The following is a 20,452-nucleotide window of genomic DNA, read 5'->3' as shown; positions in this document are numbered from 1 at the left end:
ACACCTGGTCAGCTCCTGCTGCTGGGAGAGGAGAAAACAGGGCAGGACGAAGTGGGGCAGGACAAAGAGGGCAGGACCAACAATTCTCCAAGTGTTTCATGATCTCAGAGTCCTTATCAGCGTTCACATCACAGCACCCCTCAAACTGAACCACTCTCACACTTTCTCAAGACTGAGGGAGACACAGAAGGTTTTGACCCAGAAGTCTTGGGAGAGTTTAAACAGGGTGGGTGACATCATTCCCAAACCCCAGCACTTGTAAACAGCAGAGATCTGGGATGATCCCAGCACTGGGGAATTCCAAGCATGCAAAGAATCCTCAGCAGCTTGGGAACCAGGAGCTGGGGGTGAGCATCCCCTGACATCATCCCCACCCCACCCCATCCCACCCCACCCCATCCCACCCCATCCCATCCCATCCCATCCCATCCCATTCCATCCCATCCCATCCCATCCCATCCCATCCCATCCCATCCCATCCCATCCCATCCCATCCCATCCCATCCCATCCCATCCCATCCCATCCCATCCCATCCCATCCCATCCCATCCCATCCCATCCCATCCCATCCCACACATACCTTTGGTTTATCCCCCTGCCTCATGGGGGTGTTCTCAATGCTCCTGATCTTGTTTCCTATGACTGTGTTCTCTGAAACCACAACTTTTGGTCCCTCAGGATTGCACCTGGAGGTGGAAAAGCAGAGATGGTGTTCAAGGTAAGCAGGGAGGTGTATTGCAGTGAGAAAATGTCAATTTTAAACAAAAATCTTAGGTCTTAAATACTCCTAAGAACTGTTGGTGCTGGAGTCTGTTACATCTTTGTGAAATTCCTCCATTCCCTCTTTGCCACGTTTCCAAATTATTTACAAGGCACCTTGACAGAGGCAAACAAAATCAGTGCATGACCAGCAGTGAACCCCCCAGTCTTTGCAAAGATTAGAAATGGAAAATACTGGACAATTAACTAAATCATGTGAGTTTTATCTGGCTAATGTAAGTTATATTTCCAAATTCAAAATGCCAGTCACTCCAAACTGTGGGGAGGTGGATGTTGCTGAGTGTCTGCCTGTGCTCAGCTTCCAACAGGAAGTGTGGGCTGAGGGAGTAGAATGGGTAAATAGTTTATAAATAAATAAAGAAGGCCCCTTTAATGCTGCACATTCCACAGATGACACTTTTCAATCTTCATTTTGGAAGACGGGCAAGGAGCAGAGTGTGGAACACCTCATGTGGGAAGGTCCAGCTGCACCATCCAGGGCAAAAAACTTTCCCATCTTCCTCAGCTGGGTAAGACTAAGCAGAGACACAGCTCTTCTCATTCCTAGAAATGCAAAGGCTTTGAGCCCACCAAAGTCTCAGGAGGTAAAATGGACTTTTACAGGCACTGATCAAGGGCTGCTGCTGCAGAAAGTCCCTCCATAAATCAGCCATGCCTTTGCCAAAGCCACACAAAGCACAGGGGCAACACCCTGGGCCAGGGGAGGGTTTGAGGCTCTCAGAAGGGCCTAATTAGAAGATTTGAGGGACTTCCTGCAAGGCACAATCCTGTCCTGAGGATGAAGGGGAAAAGCTCAGAGGAAGTAAAATCACATCCCAGCTCTAAGGAACAATGCTAGTGCTCAGGGATTCAAAGGGCACTGCTGAGGCAGAGTGGGGGGAGAGAAAGAGAGAGAGAGAGGAAGTCGGACAACAGAAGGAAATGGGGGCTGTGTCATTTCCCACAGGAATCCTCCTCCAGCTTCTGCTGCAGCAAGATAAGGCTGCCCCTGGGGCCAGCAGAGGTAGAGCCACTCTGCAATTGTATTTAAATTGATAAGATCAGAGAGCCAGAAAGCTGCAACAAGGGTTATGTGAGGTCCTTTGCCACCAGGTCACTGGTTTGGATCTGGCTGAATTCAGCACTCAGGGCCAATTCTCTCCCCCTAGACTGAAAGGTCTGGAAAAGATTTCGGGTCACCTCTGTGGTTTTCCTAGAGGATGCAGAACATGTTTCCTTGTGGTGTTTCCACCCTGCTGTCGTTGAACCCCTCCCAAGCAGAGCCCTGTGCCTCCTGCTGCCCTGCAGTGCCCACAAAGCCATGAGATCCCTGGGGTTATCCCCCAGGAGCAGAGTAACTGGGGATACCTCCCTGGGGCAGGCACACAGGGACACTCCCAAGCTCAGGCTGGATCACCCAACATCCCTGTGCTGTACAGAAATCCTAGGGAAGCATTCTCCCTGATTTTCCTGTCTCATGGCTTGCCATTCACAGCAACAAATGAGTGAGAAAATAAGCAATCCACTATCCAGTAATTTTCTCCCTTGCTTTCTAGATCTGTCTTCATTTTTTTAATGGGTGGAAAAGCTCATTTCATCTCTCTCACTGCAGAGAGGAGCTGAAGTGGTCAGAATTGGGCAGGACCTGGCTCCTGCACGTGCCCAGGGCTACCAGGGAAGCAATGGGCATCAGCCCAGGCCTCTCTCTGCAGATCCCTCTGCTCAGGGAGCTGCAGGAGCAAAGGGAAAGTCTCCTTAGGCAAATCTCCAAAGGCATCCTGGTTTTCCCTGGCCTCCTTCCTCTCTGGCAGCTTTAACCAGTGACTTTGCTGCGTGTTCACACCTCAGCCTGCAGCACAGAAGGGTTCCCAGTAAGACACAATTCCCTCTCCCAGCTTCAGGGACACCACAGGAGGCTGCCACAGGAGCCTGAGCCCAGCATGCAGAGTGAAGACAGCCCTTGGGAAGTGCCATGAATCCCATATGGATTTAAGGAAGCCAAGTCTTCAGCAGGTTTGTCTGGAAAAAGCTCTTGCAGGGCAAAAGGCGTGTTAGCTCTGCCCACAAATCCTGCTGGCTTTCCTTTGTCAAATATTCACAGCATTCACAGGGCTAAGGAAAGTCAGAGGGGCATTGCTGGTCAAGGTAAAGGAAAATTCAATGATCTTTAGTTACTTTAAACTTATTTTACACAATTCAGGTAATACACAAGGTGCACAAACATAGCCAGACACCAGCTGGGCTCAGAACCCTGGAGATCTTCACTCTGCTTGTGATTTTAGCTCAGATAATTAGGATCGAGTGGAAAGAAAACCTGGCTGGAAATACCCAACAATTCAGGAGCATGTTCATGCAGAGGGAAGTCACTTACAGGGTGTCTGTGAGGCTGCAGGGCTGCCACTTCCACTCAATCCTTGGCTCAGGATTCCCACTTGCTGTGCACTGGATTTCGTATTTGCTTCTCAATTCCACCTTCACAACCTTATCAAAATCTGTTTCCTTTTCATAGATCTTGGGTCTCTCTAAAGACAAAAAAACCCACAAAATTCAAATGAGCAAATTTACATCCATAAAAGGTTTTGAAATATTTTGTTGGGAGAAGTGATTATCCAGTGAGGCTCCTGATGTTCTGGGGAGTTCCCAGCAGCTCTGAAAATATTCCTTCACAGAAACAAGGGTGTTGGTTGTGGTATTTCACCAACACATTGCAATGCTACCACATTCATCCTAATCCCTTTCAAGTGTTGTTAGGGACCTGCTGAACTTCAAAAATTCATGCCATGGAACATCTCTTGGTCACATCTTGGCTGCAGGAGCAGGATCAGTCCTGCACTGTGGGCAAAATGGAATTGGAGGGGTGATGTCCCTTCCTGAGAGGAACCTTTTCAAGCAGCTGCAGTCACCAGGTCCTCAGGGCTTTGGGAAAAAACATCTTTTTCACCTGGAGTCTTTCCTTTTCTGTGTGTGTGTAATGTGCACTGGATGGAGGGGAGAAGAGAGTGAGGAAGGAGTGGTGTGGGGAAAACACTTGGAGAGAAATGCCAAGAAATTCTCACCAGCCACGGTGAACGCCATTTAAAATGTCACAGCATTACTCACATCTGGAGGGGCCACAAGATCACACCCTCAGACTGGAAATCTCTCAAGAGCAAACTTTTTGTGACACTTTCAGGGCTGCTCGTTGCCAGCAGGAAAGAAATGCTTTGTCCTGTCTCCTTGCAGCTCCCACGGGAAGGCACGGAAAGGAGAAAGAACGGGAAAAAAGCCCCAAAGTGAACTGAACTCTCACTAACCTCGGCCAGGGTGGGTTTGAGTCTGGGGTGGAAGCACAGGCTCTTCCCTTGTGCAGACAGCTTTGCCCATCCCTGGCCATGTCTCTTTGTCTGCTTCTCATAACAGGAAATCAAACAGATTTATTGGTGGGGTCCCTCTGTGGGACACCCCTGTGCAGCCAAGAGAGGCTGCTCTGCACCGAGGCCTTCTGACAAGCTGGGAAGTGAATGTAGATTAGATTTCTATTTTTTGGGCTAACTTATTTTTTCTGCTGTCAGGGAGGCCCCAGATATGTAAATATGAGCTATTGCCCACCTCATCAATCTTGAGCCCTTTCCCTCTTTTTTTAAAAATAGTTTTTTTTGCCTTCCAGCCCTCTTAGGAGAGGACTGACCAGGCTGATCCCACGTCTTGTTGGGACTCTCACTTGGCATTTCTCATGGTCAAGCTCTGAAAGATCTTCTGACCTCACCAGTGCCTGAAGAGACATCAGTATTTCCTTCTCCACCCCATGGAAGCATTGACTGGAGTAGGTTCAGTCATATCCCATCCTGTCATAAAACACTGGCTGTTTAAAGGACCTTCAACAGTCCTGATTAACATTTCCCCTGAGAAACCCAAATGCTGCCCCCCGCTTGGTGTGGCTCTCCTTGAGCTGAGCTGTAGGATTCCACATGCTTGGAGATTCCTGAGCAACTCACAGGACAAACTATTGGGACCAACAGTGAATTTCCTTACCTAGCATCCCATTTCCCATCAATAAATTACTTCTGATCATAAAAGTAATTCTGTAAATTCTCCCAGGAGGGGGAAGTACATTTTTTATTATCTCAGACATTTCTCTTTTCATCTGAAATCCTGTGCTCCACATGTCTGGCCTGACCTCCCAAGTGTGATTGTACTTGGAGAAAGACTCCAAGTTCAGTGTAAAAGGTTACACAAGTGGTGTGTGAAAGGTTACTCAAGTGTTGTTTGGGCTGTAAAAACAAAGCTTTACACACTTGGGCAGGGGGACTGTTGTTTGTGTGTGTGCAAGAGCATGGGGAGACAAGGACTGATCACAGCCATTTAGTATCAGGACGTTTTTCTGTATTCTTGGTTGACTGTCATTTAATTTGTCCTTCTAAAAAAGAAATCATAATTAAACTTGCTCCAACTCTAACAAGAACATACATGAGTGAGGAGTGAATTCTTCATGCCACAATTATAGCACTATTAAATATTACTTGAGACCTAAAATGAGTCCAAATGATTCATCAATTGAAATAATCATTATTTATGATCAAGCAATTATTTTTTTAAGTGTGAGGGGAAACCCTCCCCATCTGTTCTGTCACATAACACAGGGTGGGGTGGTGGCTGGTTGTGGGCACAAATTCAGAGACTGAAGAACTTCTCCAAGTGTCTGTGCCCTTCCCCTGCAGAGGGGGTGGTGGAGGTGGTGTCACCCTGTAGGTGACCCTGCTCACCTGTACAGGACAGGGACAGGGCCCTTCCCCATGCCCCAGTGCTCCCCTGTCCCTGCAGGGTGCTGGCCCTGGAGCACTGAGGGTTTAGGGGGTGAAAGTGGGGTCCTCCTATGGGGGATATTTCCTGGGATGAAACCTTTCCAACCCCCTGCCCACTGCCATGGCCATTTCACCTCTGACTGTGCCCCTGCTGCCAGCTGGAGCTTTGTCCTTCTCCTTGCTGGGCCAAATCCTATTTGCTTCCGTGGGTGATGGAAACCTGATTTTAATAATTTAAAAGTTTTTTTAATGAAAATTTTCATTGTTTCTGGTGGTTTGTAGAAATGTAGTGTGTGTAAAAGGAATGTTAAAATCCCTGCTGTGGTGTACCTGCATTCTTGCCAATCTCATACCATATTTTCAGAATTCTACAGCCATGATCTAATCTGTGCTAACAGTTGTGAAGAGAACTGGTTTCTGTAGTGGGGCTGACCTTTTGGACTGGCTCAGACTGGCTGGTTCCTCAGGGCTGGCCCCTGCACAATGTCCCCTGTGGACAGGCTCTTTCTTCAGCCTGCAGAGGGGCTCTGAGCCCAAAGCCTGGCATCACTGAGGGTGCACCTGGCAGAGCTTCTCTCTCTCACATTTGCTCACTGGGCAGCACAGGGGCTGTGCACAAACCCTTACCCCTGCTCATGCCCAGTGTGGGCCAGACTGGGGGTACAAATCCCTCTGCCAGCACTGCCAGAGCAGCTCTTTCCATCCCTTCCTTCCCTCTATATCCCACTCTGGCTTCCCACCCCTCCTCCCCCAGCCCCTCCCAGCCCTTGGCCATGGCCCTCCCCAGGCTGAGCTCTCTCAAGCAGAAGCCAAACAAACCTTAAAAGCTTTCTGGTCCCTGGCAGTGTGAGGAAGGAGGGCTGTGCAGATGCCTTTAAATGTATCCAAAGAAATGGCTTTTCGTCCTCTCTGGCTCCAAGAGTGATTGTATCCCCAGCTGGCCTTGCAGAGGTGCAATTGCTGCTGTGAGAGCTGACCTGAATAACTAAAGATTTGGCTGCTGCTGCACTGGGAAATGCAATCAAAAAGCACTTCTGCTTACTGCAGGTTTCAACCTGATCAGCATTATGCAAATCTCACCTTCCTCACTGCTGTTATCTCCAGTTTGGGGCATTAGGAGCAGATAATATGTACAAGGATTAGGACATGAACTCCTCTGCAGGACTCTTCTCTCCCTAAATTCCTTGCAGGTCCCATGAGGGGTTCTACACCTGTCACCCAAAGGAGCATCCAAATATAGAGGACAGCATAGAGGAAGTTTCTCTGCATTTTCTAGAGAAACTTTGCATTCCTTTCAGTGCCCTCTGACTGAACTGCTGCTTGTGTACCTTCCCCACTACCATTTAAACTGCTTCAGAAAATCTTTTCACATTAAGCACATCATTAAAATAACATAGAGAGGCCAGTGAAGCATTAATCTCAACCTTAGGTACTTTGCTGGACAGGGGGCTTCATTAAAACCCTTGATGGAGCTGCAACTTGTTTTCCATTTATCTTTTCTGTTTTCCAAAAAATATTTGCACCTGGGAGCCTTCCATCAGATGCTTGCACAGTACTTAATGTAAATACAAGTGAATATTCTGTAAGGCAGAGAGGAAACTTGCTAGTGCAGGCTTGGACTGGGAAAGGGTGAAATTTCCCCTGAAGTAAAACCCAAAATGACAAAGTTGTCTGCGTTCACATTTCTTTCCTTTCCTTTTTATTAAAAGGAAAGAAAGAAAAGCACTGGGTGAAATGACCTGAAAACACAACTTTGGTTTCAGGCTGACCACTGCACTGTGTTTGAGCTTGGCTGGTTTTGGCTGGGGTTGATTGTTGCTGGTTTGTTGTTTTCCCATGCCCTGCACCCAGAGCTGCTTTCAGGTGGGTGCACAGCCCTATCCCCGTGGTATCTGAGAGGAAACAGCTGAAAACTGTGCCCAAAATCTCTCTGTGAGACACCACAGCCAGGAACAGAATTAGGGACAGGATTGTGCCCCTGCCTCATCTCCAGCTGCTCTCCTGTGACCCTCTGGAATGGGCTGGGAATGACAGGGCTGGGAGAGAAGCAGGCACTTGGATGCAGGAGGAACAGATATTAAGAAAAATCACAGGGAATTTGACCTTCCCCAGAGGGAATTTTGGTGTTAAAATGGCAGTGCAGCTTGGTTTGCAGTGCCACATTAATTGAAATAAAATTGCACCTAGAGGTATGGAAACAAAAGGCATCCATATTGTGAATTTAGTTACAGACACTTCAAAAATGCCACTTAAAAAACAAAAAATCAGGATTGACTGAGGAGGATCAGCCAGGTCTCAGGTTAATGTCTGGCCCAGAGCTAAGGTAGGGAGTAACTCAGGGAAGTCAGTGGTCTTACTGGAAGAAGGAGGCATCTGAGTCTGAGCAACTGAATTACACAAATGATATCAGAAATTCAGTGTTAGTGGGAATTGGGTAGCTGGTGACTTGTACTTAGAGTGGGTTTTTCTGACCTGTGTCACTTCTGGATCTCTCCCTCTTCCCAGAGTAGGAAGAAATCTCTTTCTCAGTGCTCTCCCAGAGCTGTCATTCATCCCCAGTGCAGCTCTGGGGCAAAAAAGGGGTTTCTCTCATCTGTCTCTCCCCATCTTGTTTCTTACAGAGTTCAGAAGGAAATGGGAAATGAAGAGCTGCTCATTTTAAGCAGAGCAGGCAGTTTTCCAGGATTTTTCTCTCTGTCCACTTTGCCTGCTTTCCAAAAATCAGTTAATGTACCTGCAGGTTGGCTGAGGGACAGCTTGGGAAGCCCCAGCTGCCATTTCCCCCCTCACTGTGGGTTTTAGGGGCTGTCAGACCAAGATTGCTGCTGCAAAGATGTGACTTGAATGCTTCAGATCCTTCTGGCAAGCTCCAGCAGGCCCCCACCTTCCTCTTCCTAAAATTGCTTTGGCCACTTCCAGCAAAATGAAAATAGCTCATCTGACTTTTTCATCAGGGGCTCTCCTGGGAGCTGCAAGTGTGCAGGGTTTGGATGATATCAGGGAAAAAACTCTTCAGGATTTGTTCATAAATGAGCAGGAAAGGGCTGCTGCAGTCTCCTTGTGCTGCTGCATTTTTCTTTCATAAATCCCCAGAAAAAGTTGTTTCTCTCCTGCCTGTGCCTGATGACTGAGGCTGGAAGCATGGACTGGAGCACTGTATCCTGCATCCATGGGCTACAGACACTGCTCTCAGAACCCAGGAGGAAAGCAAAGCCTTGGACTTGGAAACACCTTGGAACAGTGGCTGGATGGGTTTTATTTGGGGATTTCTAGGTGAGCTCGGCTGGCCCAGGAGGTGGAAAATTCAATTTTCTGTTTTGACTTCTCCTGAGTGGCTCATCCTCTGAGGAGATGGGCAGGAGCTGGATGTGCTCCACAAAGGAAACCCAGCCCTGGCAGGACTCTGGGGAAGGGACAGCATTGGTGTGGCTCAGTCCTTCAGCTGAACATCAGCTGCATTTCACCAAGAATCCAAAAAAATTCTTTCTCAGTGTTCAGCTCAGGGATTTCAGTGACCCTTCCACACACAAGGGACTGTGGGATGTCCCCTGTGTCCTGCACTGGCTGCAGCTGAGATCCCCTACCCTAAAAGCAATTTTCCTCTGCCCTGGCATAGCCCAGATGCATTTACCTCACCCCGAAGGCTCCTTCCTCTCTCCCTGCTCTGGCTCTGGGGGAGGTGATGGGGTTTTGTTCTCCACCACATATTTCTTGGCTTTTGTGGAGATCACTGGGGACTCCTTTGATGTCCACTCATCCCTTGCAAGCCAAGGAAGGTCAGGCAAGAATTGCCTTTGATTTTTAAACCAAAATATGAAGAGCTGGCCTGACTACAGAGTAGGGCAATGTGCATCATTCAGTGCTGTGGAGCTGCTCCTGCCTGGTAACAAATCGAGGGGTGACCAGTATCCTGCACCCCTTTCACTCCAGTCCTTCCCTGGAGGGGGGAATTCACAGCAGCCTGAGTTTCTGCTGCCTGCTGTGGAGGTTATTTCCAGCCCTTAATCCTGCTTTTCTTACAGATACAACACAAGCCTGGGGGATCAAGGACTCTACAAGGGAATGCAACTTCAGTTGGCTGGAGCAGCTGGAACCCAAAGCTATATTTGCTGAAAGAGCCTTGAGGGAGCACAAGAGAGAAACTTTGGGACAAAGAAGAAAGGCAAAGTGGTGAAGGAGCTTATTCATCCCACTTTTGAATGAACTCGTGCTTCAGTACTCTCCTCACTCCCTAGGTGGTGGCCAGAGCACGCTGGCTGCTCCAAAAGGGCTCAGCAGGAGCCCTGAAGGATGCAGAGGAGTTGGACAAGGGTGAGGATGAAACACAGTCTGCTTGCCCAGAAATAGATTTGAGGGCGTTGTTTATGTTTTGTTCTGAGACTGCTTTGCACTCCAGCCTGGAATAACTCTTTTCTCCCACATTTCTCCTCCTTGGCTGGCTCAGATTTTCAGCCACCAGCTGTTTGCTAGGATTGTTCCTTCTCCTTGCTCCCTCCCTTCCAAATTCTTCAGGACATTATTTTCTTGAAGCTTTTCTCAGTAAGAATTTAATCAAACAAAACAAAACCACAGCAACCCGCCGCTTCTTGGACAGTGTTTGATGTGTAAATATGTAAAGAAGGAGTGTTTTGAAAATGCAATCAGCTACCTCCTGGGGACCTGAGCTCTACAAGGAGCCAAGGTGACTCCACACAGAGATATGTGCTCCTGAAAGAATAAATTCCAGCTGCAGTGGGAGCAGGGGTGACCAGAGGCACAGCTAAGCCCCTTCTTACAGAGGCATTTTTGGAATAGCAGCACCATTCTCCTCCAGGCCGGGCAGTTCCTTGCTGGACCTTTTTCTCTCAGCTCCCACCCTGCAGCTCTGGAGTTATTTGCCCATTTTGCTCCCTCTCCATTTGATCCCTCTGCAGGTACTCTGCAGTTTTGTGACCAAATTGAACTTTGGGGAAAATAGCTCCTAATGTTTGACTCATTCCCATGGAGTGAAACACCTTTGCCCACAGTGAGGCAGAACTCTGGGATTTCTCCCAATTAAACACTCAGGAGGTGACTCCAAGGAAAGCTGGAGCAGTGCAGGTCAGGAGAGACACTGCCCACAGGGCTCAGGCAGGGCACTTCTGATCTTGCTCTCATCCTGCTTAAAGGGTTCTCCTCTGCTGCCATTATTAGTGAATAAAACACACTGCCAAAATTCATACAGAGCAATCTGAGGGTCGAGCCTTGCTGCTGTTTATACTTTGTTTGTGCAAAACAATTCACAACAATTTTAACTTCAAACTTCCTCTGCACCCAGCCCAAAAATGCAGCTGATGGCTTTGTCACAGCACACTGAGTGCCAGCTGAGTACCTGGGGCACACTGACGATGGATTGTTGTGAAGAGACTCTCAGAAGAGGGGGCTGTGTGATTACTGATCATTTCTGCACTGCAGTGTCCCCATGCAGCAACAGAAACCTTTCAAATGGCATTTCTCTCCTCATTCCAAAGTCTGCTTACATAATTTTCCCTCTTCTCTCCAACAGTGTGGATCAGAACTCACACCCTGAGATTCACCTCTGAAATGAAAGGCTGGCCCTGGATTTGGGGAGCAGTGCTGTTATTCAAACAGAAATTGCTCTTCACTCTCAGGGTACCTGGTTATTACTCAGCAGGAGGTTTATCAGGCTCAGGCTCCACCTTTTAGAAACGATACAAAACTGATACTCCACCCACTGTGTCCACTTGAAGCCCAAGAGGATTTTTCCATCAACTCCACTAATCCTTGTGTTCAAATCCCAGCTTCAGTAATTGCAGGCTGCCTCTGGTTCTGAGCAGAGACATTAATCACACCTCCAGCTCAGAGGTGGTTTCTTTCAGATAATCCCTGCAGAAAGGGGCTACAAAGTGTATTTTGGTCTCCATCTCTTGTCTCAGAGTCTTCTGACACTCCAAGCAATTGAATCTATTCAGGTGTGATACCCAGGTATCAGTCATGATGGCTGGAGATAAAGTGCCAGGTTATTTGTGGAGAGTTAAGGGAAAAATTCCAATCTGCTTTCAGTTTGGAGCTTCAGAGTGTACTTGAAAGGAAATCCCAGATCTGAAAAAGCATCTCCTGAAAAAGCCTTCCCTGCCCTCTGATGGGAAGCACAAGAGAAAGGGCAGTTTGAAGCAGCTTCAAGAGCCCATTTTGCCCTTTTTGGGCTCTACCCACATGAATCTCAGTAAAACCAGTCTCTCCTGGGCTGAGTGCTTCACACAGAGCACATCAGGGTGGTGCTGCAGGGAAGAGCCTGGCAGGGGTGGAGGATTCCCTGGGTGCTGCAGGGATGGGAGAATTCCCTGGGTGCTGCAGGGATGGGAGAATTCCCTGGGTGCTGCAGCGAAGAGCCTGGCAGGGATGGCAGAATTCCCTGGGTGCTGCAGGGATGGCAGGATTCCCTGGGTGCTGCAGGGATGGGAGAATTCCCTGGGTGCTGCAGGGATGGCAGGATTCCCTGGGTGCTGGGTGCCAATCCTGCTGCAGGCAAGCAAAACCTCCCTGTCTGCAGCCTCAGCTTTCACCCACGGCACCCCAGGCAGGTCTTTCCTTGTTCTGCTCTCATTCCCTGACTTCCTGTCACCAGAAAAGGGACACTTGCTCTGTGGTTTTCCTGTGCATCACCATGGGACAGTTGGGGACACCCCTGCTGGACTTTGAGAAATGGGGTGGGGGGTGTTGCAATTAAATAATTATTGCTGATGAAGCCCTTGCTGGACTGACCCCTGGACAGGCTGAGGAAGAACAGCACTGTGTGAGGGATGGGATGCCCCAAGCTTGGACAAACCATGGACATGAAAAGCTTGTGCAGGAGTGGTTTGATCCTGAAATAGCCTCTTGCTGACAGAAAAAGGCTCTGTTTGTTTTTGGTTGCCTGTTTGGGGAACAGCAGCTCCTCGAGGAAACGCTCCCTTGTGCATGCAAACACCAATATTTACCTTGACAAGATAGTTTATTATCATTCCTCATTTTCTCTTCCTTTGAATGTTTCCGTTCTCTGAAGAGGCAAAACCATTGTGTGGAAAAACAATCTCAAGTGGACAAATTATGCAGCTTAACACGTTCCTCCTGCTCAGCTGAGCTGCAGGACCTGACCATGAGCATGTTCTTGGCTCCCTCCTCTTCTAAATCACACATTAACTAATGTCTTATTTCAGGTTTTTAAGCTATCATATCTTATTTAACATTTTTAATAGGTCAGATGTACCTAAGTGACAAGTTCTCTATTTTTCAGACATTATTCCTTTCTGAAAGGTGAAATGAGAAAAACACAACTGCTGGAAGCAACAATACGTAAGTATATAAAAATTGGACAATTGAGAATAGTTTTAGGTGTAAAGAGGGTAAGGACAAAAGAATTCACCACAGAAAAGAGAGCAAACCTGTCTCAGTAACTACTCACTGCCCAAGTGGAAAATACAAAGGGAAAGCAGAGTAACTTTTGCTGAACTCCTACTTGGCCTCATAATTCAATCTCTGTTGCCAAATTCAATGGATTAAAAGAGGCAGTGGATGTGCAAAGAGACCATGTGGCTCTGCCCTGCATTATCCACCCAGGGAGGCTAATAAATAGCTTCCCAATATCTGTTTTCCCTCTACGGCAAGTGAACCTGCTTCAGTGCATACCACAGTTTTCTCCAAATTCCCCTGAAAAAGAGCTTGTCCCTCAAATGCTGCCAGCACAGGAGTGCCAGGATAGAAAGTACAGATTTAGAAAATGGATCTGGAGCAGGATGATGGACAGACATAAAAGCCAGGGCAGCTCCTCCAGTTCCTTCCGTCAGCCCCACTGGAACCCTTCCTGTCCTAGCAGATGTTCTCCAGTGATTTGCCCAAGCTGCTTTTAAATCTCAAGGGATAAAACTTCCAGCCCTTCTCTTGGGAAACTGCGCCCCCAGTTCTAAGACCTCTCCACTCAATATCTTCCCAAGCTCCTATAAAAGTGATGTTTGTGGCCTTTCCAGGCATTTCCACCTCCCTGTGTGGAGCCACTGTCCCAGCACTCAGTGCTGTGGCTGTGGGAGGTGCAGTGTCCCAGGGGAAGGGACTTGCATGACCCAGGGTCACACCAACTCCTCAGAGCAGCTGAAATGAGGGGTTCAGTGGTTCCTGAGGGAGGTGGTGATCTCTGGGCAGTGCTAAACCCTGGGAAGTGCCACCCATTCCTGCTGACTGGTGCAGTAGGATCACACAAAATTGGATAACTAACGCAGCAGAAGGAATTACACACAACAAGTCCTTACCTGTCACCACCAGCTGCATGGTGAGGTTCTTGTAGAGGCCGTATTTGGGGTTGCTCAGGACCATGGTGTAGTTCCCAGCATGTTTTGGTCTCACATCTCGTATTCCCAGTCTGTATTTCAGTGGGTCTGGCTCATAGCAGGTGTGGTTGTCCTTGATCAGTTTGCCATCCTTGTACCTGTGTGGGAAGTTCCATCAAGGCTTGTCATGTCCCTGTCAACCCTCAGAAACCCTATCACCCACATTAGGGGCTAAAGGGTCATCCCAGCAAGGGAAATGCAGGTCTAGAATCACTGCTTGGATTGGATATTTATTCCTGTTACCCTTCCACACCAGAACTGATTCACACCTTCAGTGCTGTGGGATGGATTCATTCCACACAGGAAAAAGGTGGTTGATTTTATCTGAATGAACAGTGCCTCTCACATGCTCAACTATGATCTAAAAGCCCCCAAATGAAGCTGGACGGGCAACACAAAGAGTAGGAAATCATGGAACAGCAAAATGTGTGTCACCAGTTTTAAAGGAAGAGATGAATTCAGCAGAATTGTCTCTCGGGATGTGTCTGTGAGCCTTTACTGCTTCTGAACAAGTTAAACTCTGTGACCTGGAGAAGGCTGGTCCATAGGGAGGTCAGTGAGGAATTCCCAGCCTGGAATACTCCCTCAGGGCAGGAGAGCAGCATCTGCAGGAGAGACTCCTCTCCACTGCTCACCCCACACATGGGTTTATGGTTAGGAAATAGGCCAGGCTTTGCAACATACAGAGCTTTGGGCCTGGTGGAAGGATGCTGGGGCATCTCCCACTGCCTGAGGATGCTGGAAACTTCCTTTGCAGTCATAAAAACAACCATCCTGAGAGACCTCCAACATCAACAGCTGGGGCTCCAAGGGAAGGCAGCTCTGGTGGTCCCAGGCAGCCACCAAAGAGCTCCATGCTGAGCCCAGGAACAAAGGCTTGGCAGGGAGAAGGGGTCAGTCCCCACTTCAGCTCCCAAAACATCCCCATCCCTAAATAACAGCAGCAGTTAAAAACACCTCCTGGCACTGTTTCCACTAAAATTAGAGGATTTCATGTTATTTCACTGCTAATAAAATGCAGCAAGACCAGCACTGAGCATCCTTTTGCTGCCTGCCAGGCTCTCAGCTGGCTGAGGGCAGGTGCTCCAGGGAAATGCCATCTTCTCTGCCAGGAAAGGCACGCCCCTGCCAGCTGTCCCGTGGGATTTAATGCAGTTAAAGATGTAAAAGGCACTGGATGGTGTTGTTAAAGACAGAGCAGAAGAGAGGACAAGTGGTGAAAGGGTAAAGAGAGACTTGAATATCTCCTGGAGTTTCTGTTGGTTGCCCCTTCTGATTAGCAGATCCATTGCACTCCTGGTGGAGCCTTTAGTTTGCTCAGGAGGATTCACTGCAAGGATCTGTTGGCACAGGATTGGAGGACATTATTTAAAAGTTCTGGAGAGAAACAATTTCTTAGCTAAAAATATGTCCTTTTGCTGTTATCTCCTGCCCCTTGCAGACTGACCATCACTGCTGGGGGTAAGCAAGAAACCCTTCTCTGAGAGCTTTCTCCTTGGATCTCCCAAATCATTCTGTGTCCAGGGGAAGTGAAACATGCTTTTTTTTCCTGCAGGGACCTTTCTTTCATGGCTAGGAGAAGAACACAGCCTGGGTGTGGGAAATGGAAAGACAGAAACTTCCAGAGACACTGAAGGGTTTGATCTGCAGCCTTGGAAGAAGCTTGGATTGATGTAAAAATAAAGTACACAGACTTTAGGCAGAAAAACTATAAACTTATGTTTTTATAGTTGTAAGTAAGAATATGCCTTAAGGAAGTGAGAAACTGTATTGGGTAAGATGGTGAAGGGTTTATAGTGTAGGGGTGTAATTATATAAAGTAAGCTAAGAGTTTAGATGTTATAATAGAAACATATGTGTGCATCTGTGATAATAGCCCATTGGATAAAAGTATCCCAGTGCAGCAGAAGTGAGTAGAGGTGATAGATTAAAAAATCAAAATAAACTTTGTGACAACTGTCCATTGGATCAGAAAGTTCTATACTGTCTTACAATGAAGAACTTGTGACTACTTTGAGCCATGGCGGACTGTGTGCTCTTTTAAATCTCATGGCCTTTGAGACTGATGTTTATCTGAGCAATAAATTGTTCTTAGCCCAACTGTGGTCCCATCCCTTCAATTAAAGCAGTGATAATAATACCTGGGCATGAGGGGTGGCTGGCCCAGCCTCCCAGAGCTCAGGAGCCCAGAGTGGAGCCACAGCTGAGCTGAGCCCACAGCTCTGAGCGCTCCCAGCTCCCATCCCTGACCCGTGTGGTGAGTGAGGAATGGTGATGATCTGTTCCAGACAGGATTCCTAAAGGAGCCAGACATTCCTGCTGTTGCTGGGGCACTCACCAGGTGACAGTGGGCCGAGGAAAGGCGTCCACCTTGGCAGCCAGCTTCAGGGACTTGTGTCCCGAGGTAATCTCGTAGTAAGGCCCTTTCTTGTGTGAGACCGTGATGTAGGGTTTTTCTGGGGAGAGATATGAGCAGGGAGACTTGGAATGGCAGCTCTGCCACAGCACAGAGCTCACACCTGTGACTGCTCTGTTCCCACGTGGGATTTTTTTCAATACAGACCTGCACAGAGCCAAATGGATCAAGCTGTTCCCTCAGCTCCCCTGTGCAGCCCAGCCTCAGCCAGGAAGGGCTGTTCCCACATGAATTCACATGGAAAGCAGAGGATATACACTTGCATTGCCCCTGTATTGATGTGGGGAGTGCCCAGGGCATCTCTTGTCCATGTGGAGCCCACAGGATGGGTTCTCCAGGGCCTCAGCAACCACACTTGGTGCCAGCTTTTTCAAACAGTTCAGCTCCCTCAGACATCACAGAATCCCAGAATGGTTTGGGGTCGGGAGGGACCTTAAAGCCCACCCAGTGCCACCCCTGCTATGGCAGGGACACCTTCCACTATCTCAGGCTGCTCCAACCTGGCCTGGGACACTGCCAGGGATCCAGGGGCAGCCACAGCTGCTCTGGGCACCTGTGCCAGGGCCTGCCCACCCTGCCAAGGAATAATTCCTGCCCACTATGCCAACTAAATGTACCTCTTGAAGACATGGGAGCTGACTGTCATTGACTAATTAGAGGTTTTAGATGATTAATGGTTGACTTTCTCCCTAGTGCCATTTAAGTCAACAGACAGATTTTACAGCCTGGCATTATCTTCTAAGCTGAGCACTGCTGGTTCCTGCTCCATCCTGGTTTGGCTGCAGCACTCACCATACACGGTGACAGTGACATTGGCCTCCAGCCTGGTGGCATTGAATGTCCTGCAGATGTATAAGCCCCCATCTTCCATGGTGACATTTTCAATTACCAGGCTGCTGCCGGCTTTGTACACCACATCACTCTGGTCCATTGTTCTCCTGGGGTGAGGGTGCTGGGAGTCACAAAAAACAGGGTCAAAAAGCAGAGTAAACTGGACTATTGTGTTCACCCTTTCCAAGGCTGCCAGTGAAGGAAAGCAGTGATTCGTATCAAAACGATCTCATCTCCCCATCACTGAAATAAATAATATACAAGGCAGATCAGCAGGAAGAGCTCTGGTGTGAAGTTTCATTATCAAGTCTAATAAGAAAGAGAAGCAGAGTGGAAATGTGGCACTTTGTACTGAATTCTGGGCAGGTAAACAAGGGGATGCCTCCCAGCCCTTCTCCAGGACCGAATCCCAAGGATCTCAGGGTAAAACTGCTGCAGGGTCAGAGCTGGGCTCCGAGGGTTTGGTTTTGAGGGTTTTTAAATTTATGTTGGTCACAGTCAGTATTTTTTCTGTATTAAAAACCTCCTGCTTTCTAAAATAAATATATTATGACAGAAATATAATATATTATGACAGCCAAGTGCCAATGCAAATTCCTGGGGAATTTTAGAAAGCATTATCGCTTCTGATAGGATTTTTGATCCCAGAGATTTGGCCAAGAAGTTTTACATTTATAATGTTAGAAATATAAGGAGAGTTCATAGGAAAACTAATCTTTTCCACCATATGGGGTTCAAGAAGCCAAATTCCTTCAGTAACACTGTAGTGCTTGGACCTCTATAAATTCTATGTTATATTTTCTGTAGTTTCCTCACTGAAACAAACCCAGACTTTTTTTTTTTTAAGAAAACAAATCAAAATTAATCAGTTTTTAGGAATCACATTTTACACCCTCCTACAAAGCTTAGATGCTTCTTTACAATGCATATTTTGCTGAAATAAAAAAAAAAAAAAACCCCAATTATTTTAATGCTTGGCACCAAACAGACCCAAGAATAGAATCTCAGACAAATGAACTAATTTGGGAAATGATCCCCCTCTGGTTTTTTTTTTTTTTTTTTAGGAGAAGTGAGAGGGTTTGGTACCTCAAATGTTAAGTCTCTTACTTATTTCTACTTCAAATTTGGCACTTTTGTGTTGTATCCACAGAAAGCTCATGGCTCAGAATTTACATTTCATTCTTTGGGGATGATTTCCACAGGTTCAGCTGTGTTTTCCTTCGCTTTTTCCTACTTCATAAATACCTAAATAGATGGGGAAATTGACAGCTTACAACCTGCATTTGAGACTTGCCACTGTGAGACAGCCAGGACAGAAGGAATGAAGGAGTTTTTATTCCCAAAAAGATGGAAACACTCCTGGCTTTTCTTGCCAGGGTTTATTTAGTGAGGTTTGCAGATTCATCTGCAGGTTCAAGTAGGGCTGAGAAGTTTTACATTTATCCAAGCACAAAGTTCAATCAATGATAGGCTTATAAATGGTTGGATAATTTCAGAAGAAGTAATAATGAGGTTTTCTCAGCCCTGTGAATTTTGGGAAGAGAGGGAATTCCATGCACTCACTGTGCCACGGGGACATGTCCAGATGAACTCGATGCGCCCGTTGATGAAGGTCTCTGCTTTGCACTCCAGCTTGAGAGTTTCTCCAACCAGCAGCTTTCTGGCACTTGCCTTCAGAGCCAGGTTCTGTATTCTGCCCTCTGCAATGGAAGAGCAAAGCTGTGACAGCAGCACTCCCTGCATCACTTTGGGATCCACCAGTGGATCCCTGCTCCCATGGACACAGTCAGGAATGGCTGCCCTTCCATGTGCCATGGCTCCAACCCTCTCATCAGCTCCACAGAAAAGAGTTTCCAAAGGTGACAAAGGACTCAAAATGAGAGGATCCACTTTTGCTGGACATGAGACGTGTTACTCCTGCCCAGCTCCCTTTCCTTCCTGAATGGGATCCCCATATCCCCCAATGGGATCCCCAAGTCTTGCTCTTACACATTTGTCAATGCCTTAAATACATCAGCTCTGAACTTCCATCAGTTTTTGGTGCCCAAGCCCAAAACCACACCTGGGCACTGACAGTAACACATGACAGAAGGGGATTTCCTGGGTCCTTCAGAGGTGCAGAGGGATCGCCTAAGAGATTTTGTAGGTTTGCATTCATTATTTTAATAAAAGATTACTCCAATAAGGAATAAAAAGGAGAAAGAGAGAGATTTACAGGACTTTTATTTGGCTGCCACACAAATTTACAAGCCTGTTGTTCAAAGCTGAGTGCTGACTGTATAGAAAGATGCCATGAGCTAATGGGAATGAAGTCCAAGTAAAGAGAAGATATATGAGGAGATAAAGAACATACATGGAAAACAAAAGAAAAATAAATTCTAATTGGTTTCATATAAATGCCCAGCACTCAAAAATTTAATGTTTAGCTGCTTCAAATTCAGATTTTAATTATGAGATGAAGCTCAGCTGTAAATCCAAGGGAAATGGTGTAGTAAATCACCAAGAGAAAATCTATAAAAAGCAAAGATGTGAATTAGCAGTGTAGTGAGGTTTTCATACGATGATCACACCTGGCTAATGACCAGAAGCAAAAAGAAAGCTGCTGTTTGCTTTGTCCTGAACCAGCAGTTGTTTTAATGTAAATACAGCTCAATCCAAACAAACAAAGCCTTGGTGGGGTTTGAATAAAACACTCCTGTTTTGTACCACCTCAGCACTTGGTCATTTTTCAAAACCAGGAGTGGCTCAAATCCAAGTTCTATTGAATAGGGAGAAAAAAAGGAAGAAGGAGTTTACTTTTAGCATTCCAGCTTGGACATGCCACAGATGCAGCCCAGGGAGATGTATCAGATAGAACTGAGGCTGAGCAAGGAGTGACACCCAGGAGCTGCCAGTGACACAGGCCCTGTGCTGCTCCCTGGCACTCACCCAGTCTCTGGGCCATGTAGTAGGAGTTGAAGACGCTGCCATTGACTTGGGCCGAGCACGTGAGGATCCCAGAGGGCACGAAGGAGTGGGAGGGGATGACAAAGCCTCTCTTGGGGTCCCACACCATCTTCTTGAAGTTGATCTCTGCAGAAGAAGGGTACTGCAAGGGAACAGACAAGGAGTGAGAATCCCATTCCCCTCGGATTGCTCTGCCTTAGAGGCAGGGCAGGGCTTTGACCTTCCCCAGGGCTTTGGAGTCTCTGTCCACACAGATCTGCAACAGCAGCAGCAGCCTGAGCAAACAGGAAAGCCCTCCCTAAAGCAGGAGTGTCTCTGAAACTCAACACTTGGGCAGCCAGTTCAGCAGTCCCAGTCCTCTCAGATCTCATGTGTGG

The 20,452-nt window shown here is 47.4% G+C and overlaps 1 protein-coding gene across 2 annotated transcripts in view; it reads right to left on the bottom strand.

Moving 5' to 3' along the window:
- Positions 1–20,452, bottom strand: part of LOC132333958 (vascular endothelial growth factor receptor kdr-like) — a 126,241-nt gene that overhangs the window by 53,404 nt on the left and 52,385 nt on the right. For both annotated transcript variants that reach the window (XM_059859565.1, XM_059859566.1), the window contains exons 5-11: positions 20,058–20,217; positions 18,693–18,829; positions 17,091–17,250; positions 16,221–16,338; positions 13,805–13,980; positions 3,131–3,281; positions 581–686 (exon numbers count right to left, since the gene is read on the bottom strand). In XM_059859565.1, the coding sequence (XP_059715548.1) occupies positions 581–686; positions 3,131–3,281; positions 13,805–13,980; positions 16,221–16,338; positions 17,091–17,250; positions 18,693–18,829; positions 20,058–20,217 (1,008 nt within the window). The remainder of the gene's footprint in view (positions 1–580; positions 687–3,130; positions 3,282–13,804; positions 13,981–16,220; positions 16,339–17,090; positions 17,251–18,692; positions 18,830–20,057; positions 20,218–20,452) is intronic.

This window comes from Haemorhous mexicanus, chromosome 14 (genome assembly GCF_027477595.1).
Source record: "Haemorhous mexicanus isolate bHaeMex1 chromosome 14, bHaeMex1.pri, whole genome shotgun sequence".
Lineage (NCBI taxonomy): Eukaryota > Metazoa > Chordata > Aves > Passeriformes > Fringillidae > Haemorhous > Haemorhous mexicanus.
Note: the sequence above shows the minus strand (reverse complement) of the source record. Positions and strands in the feature narration are given on the sequence as shown.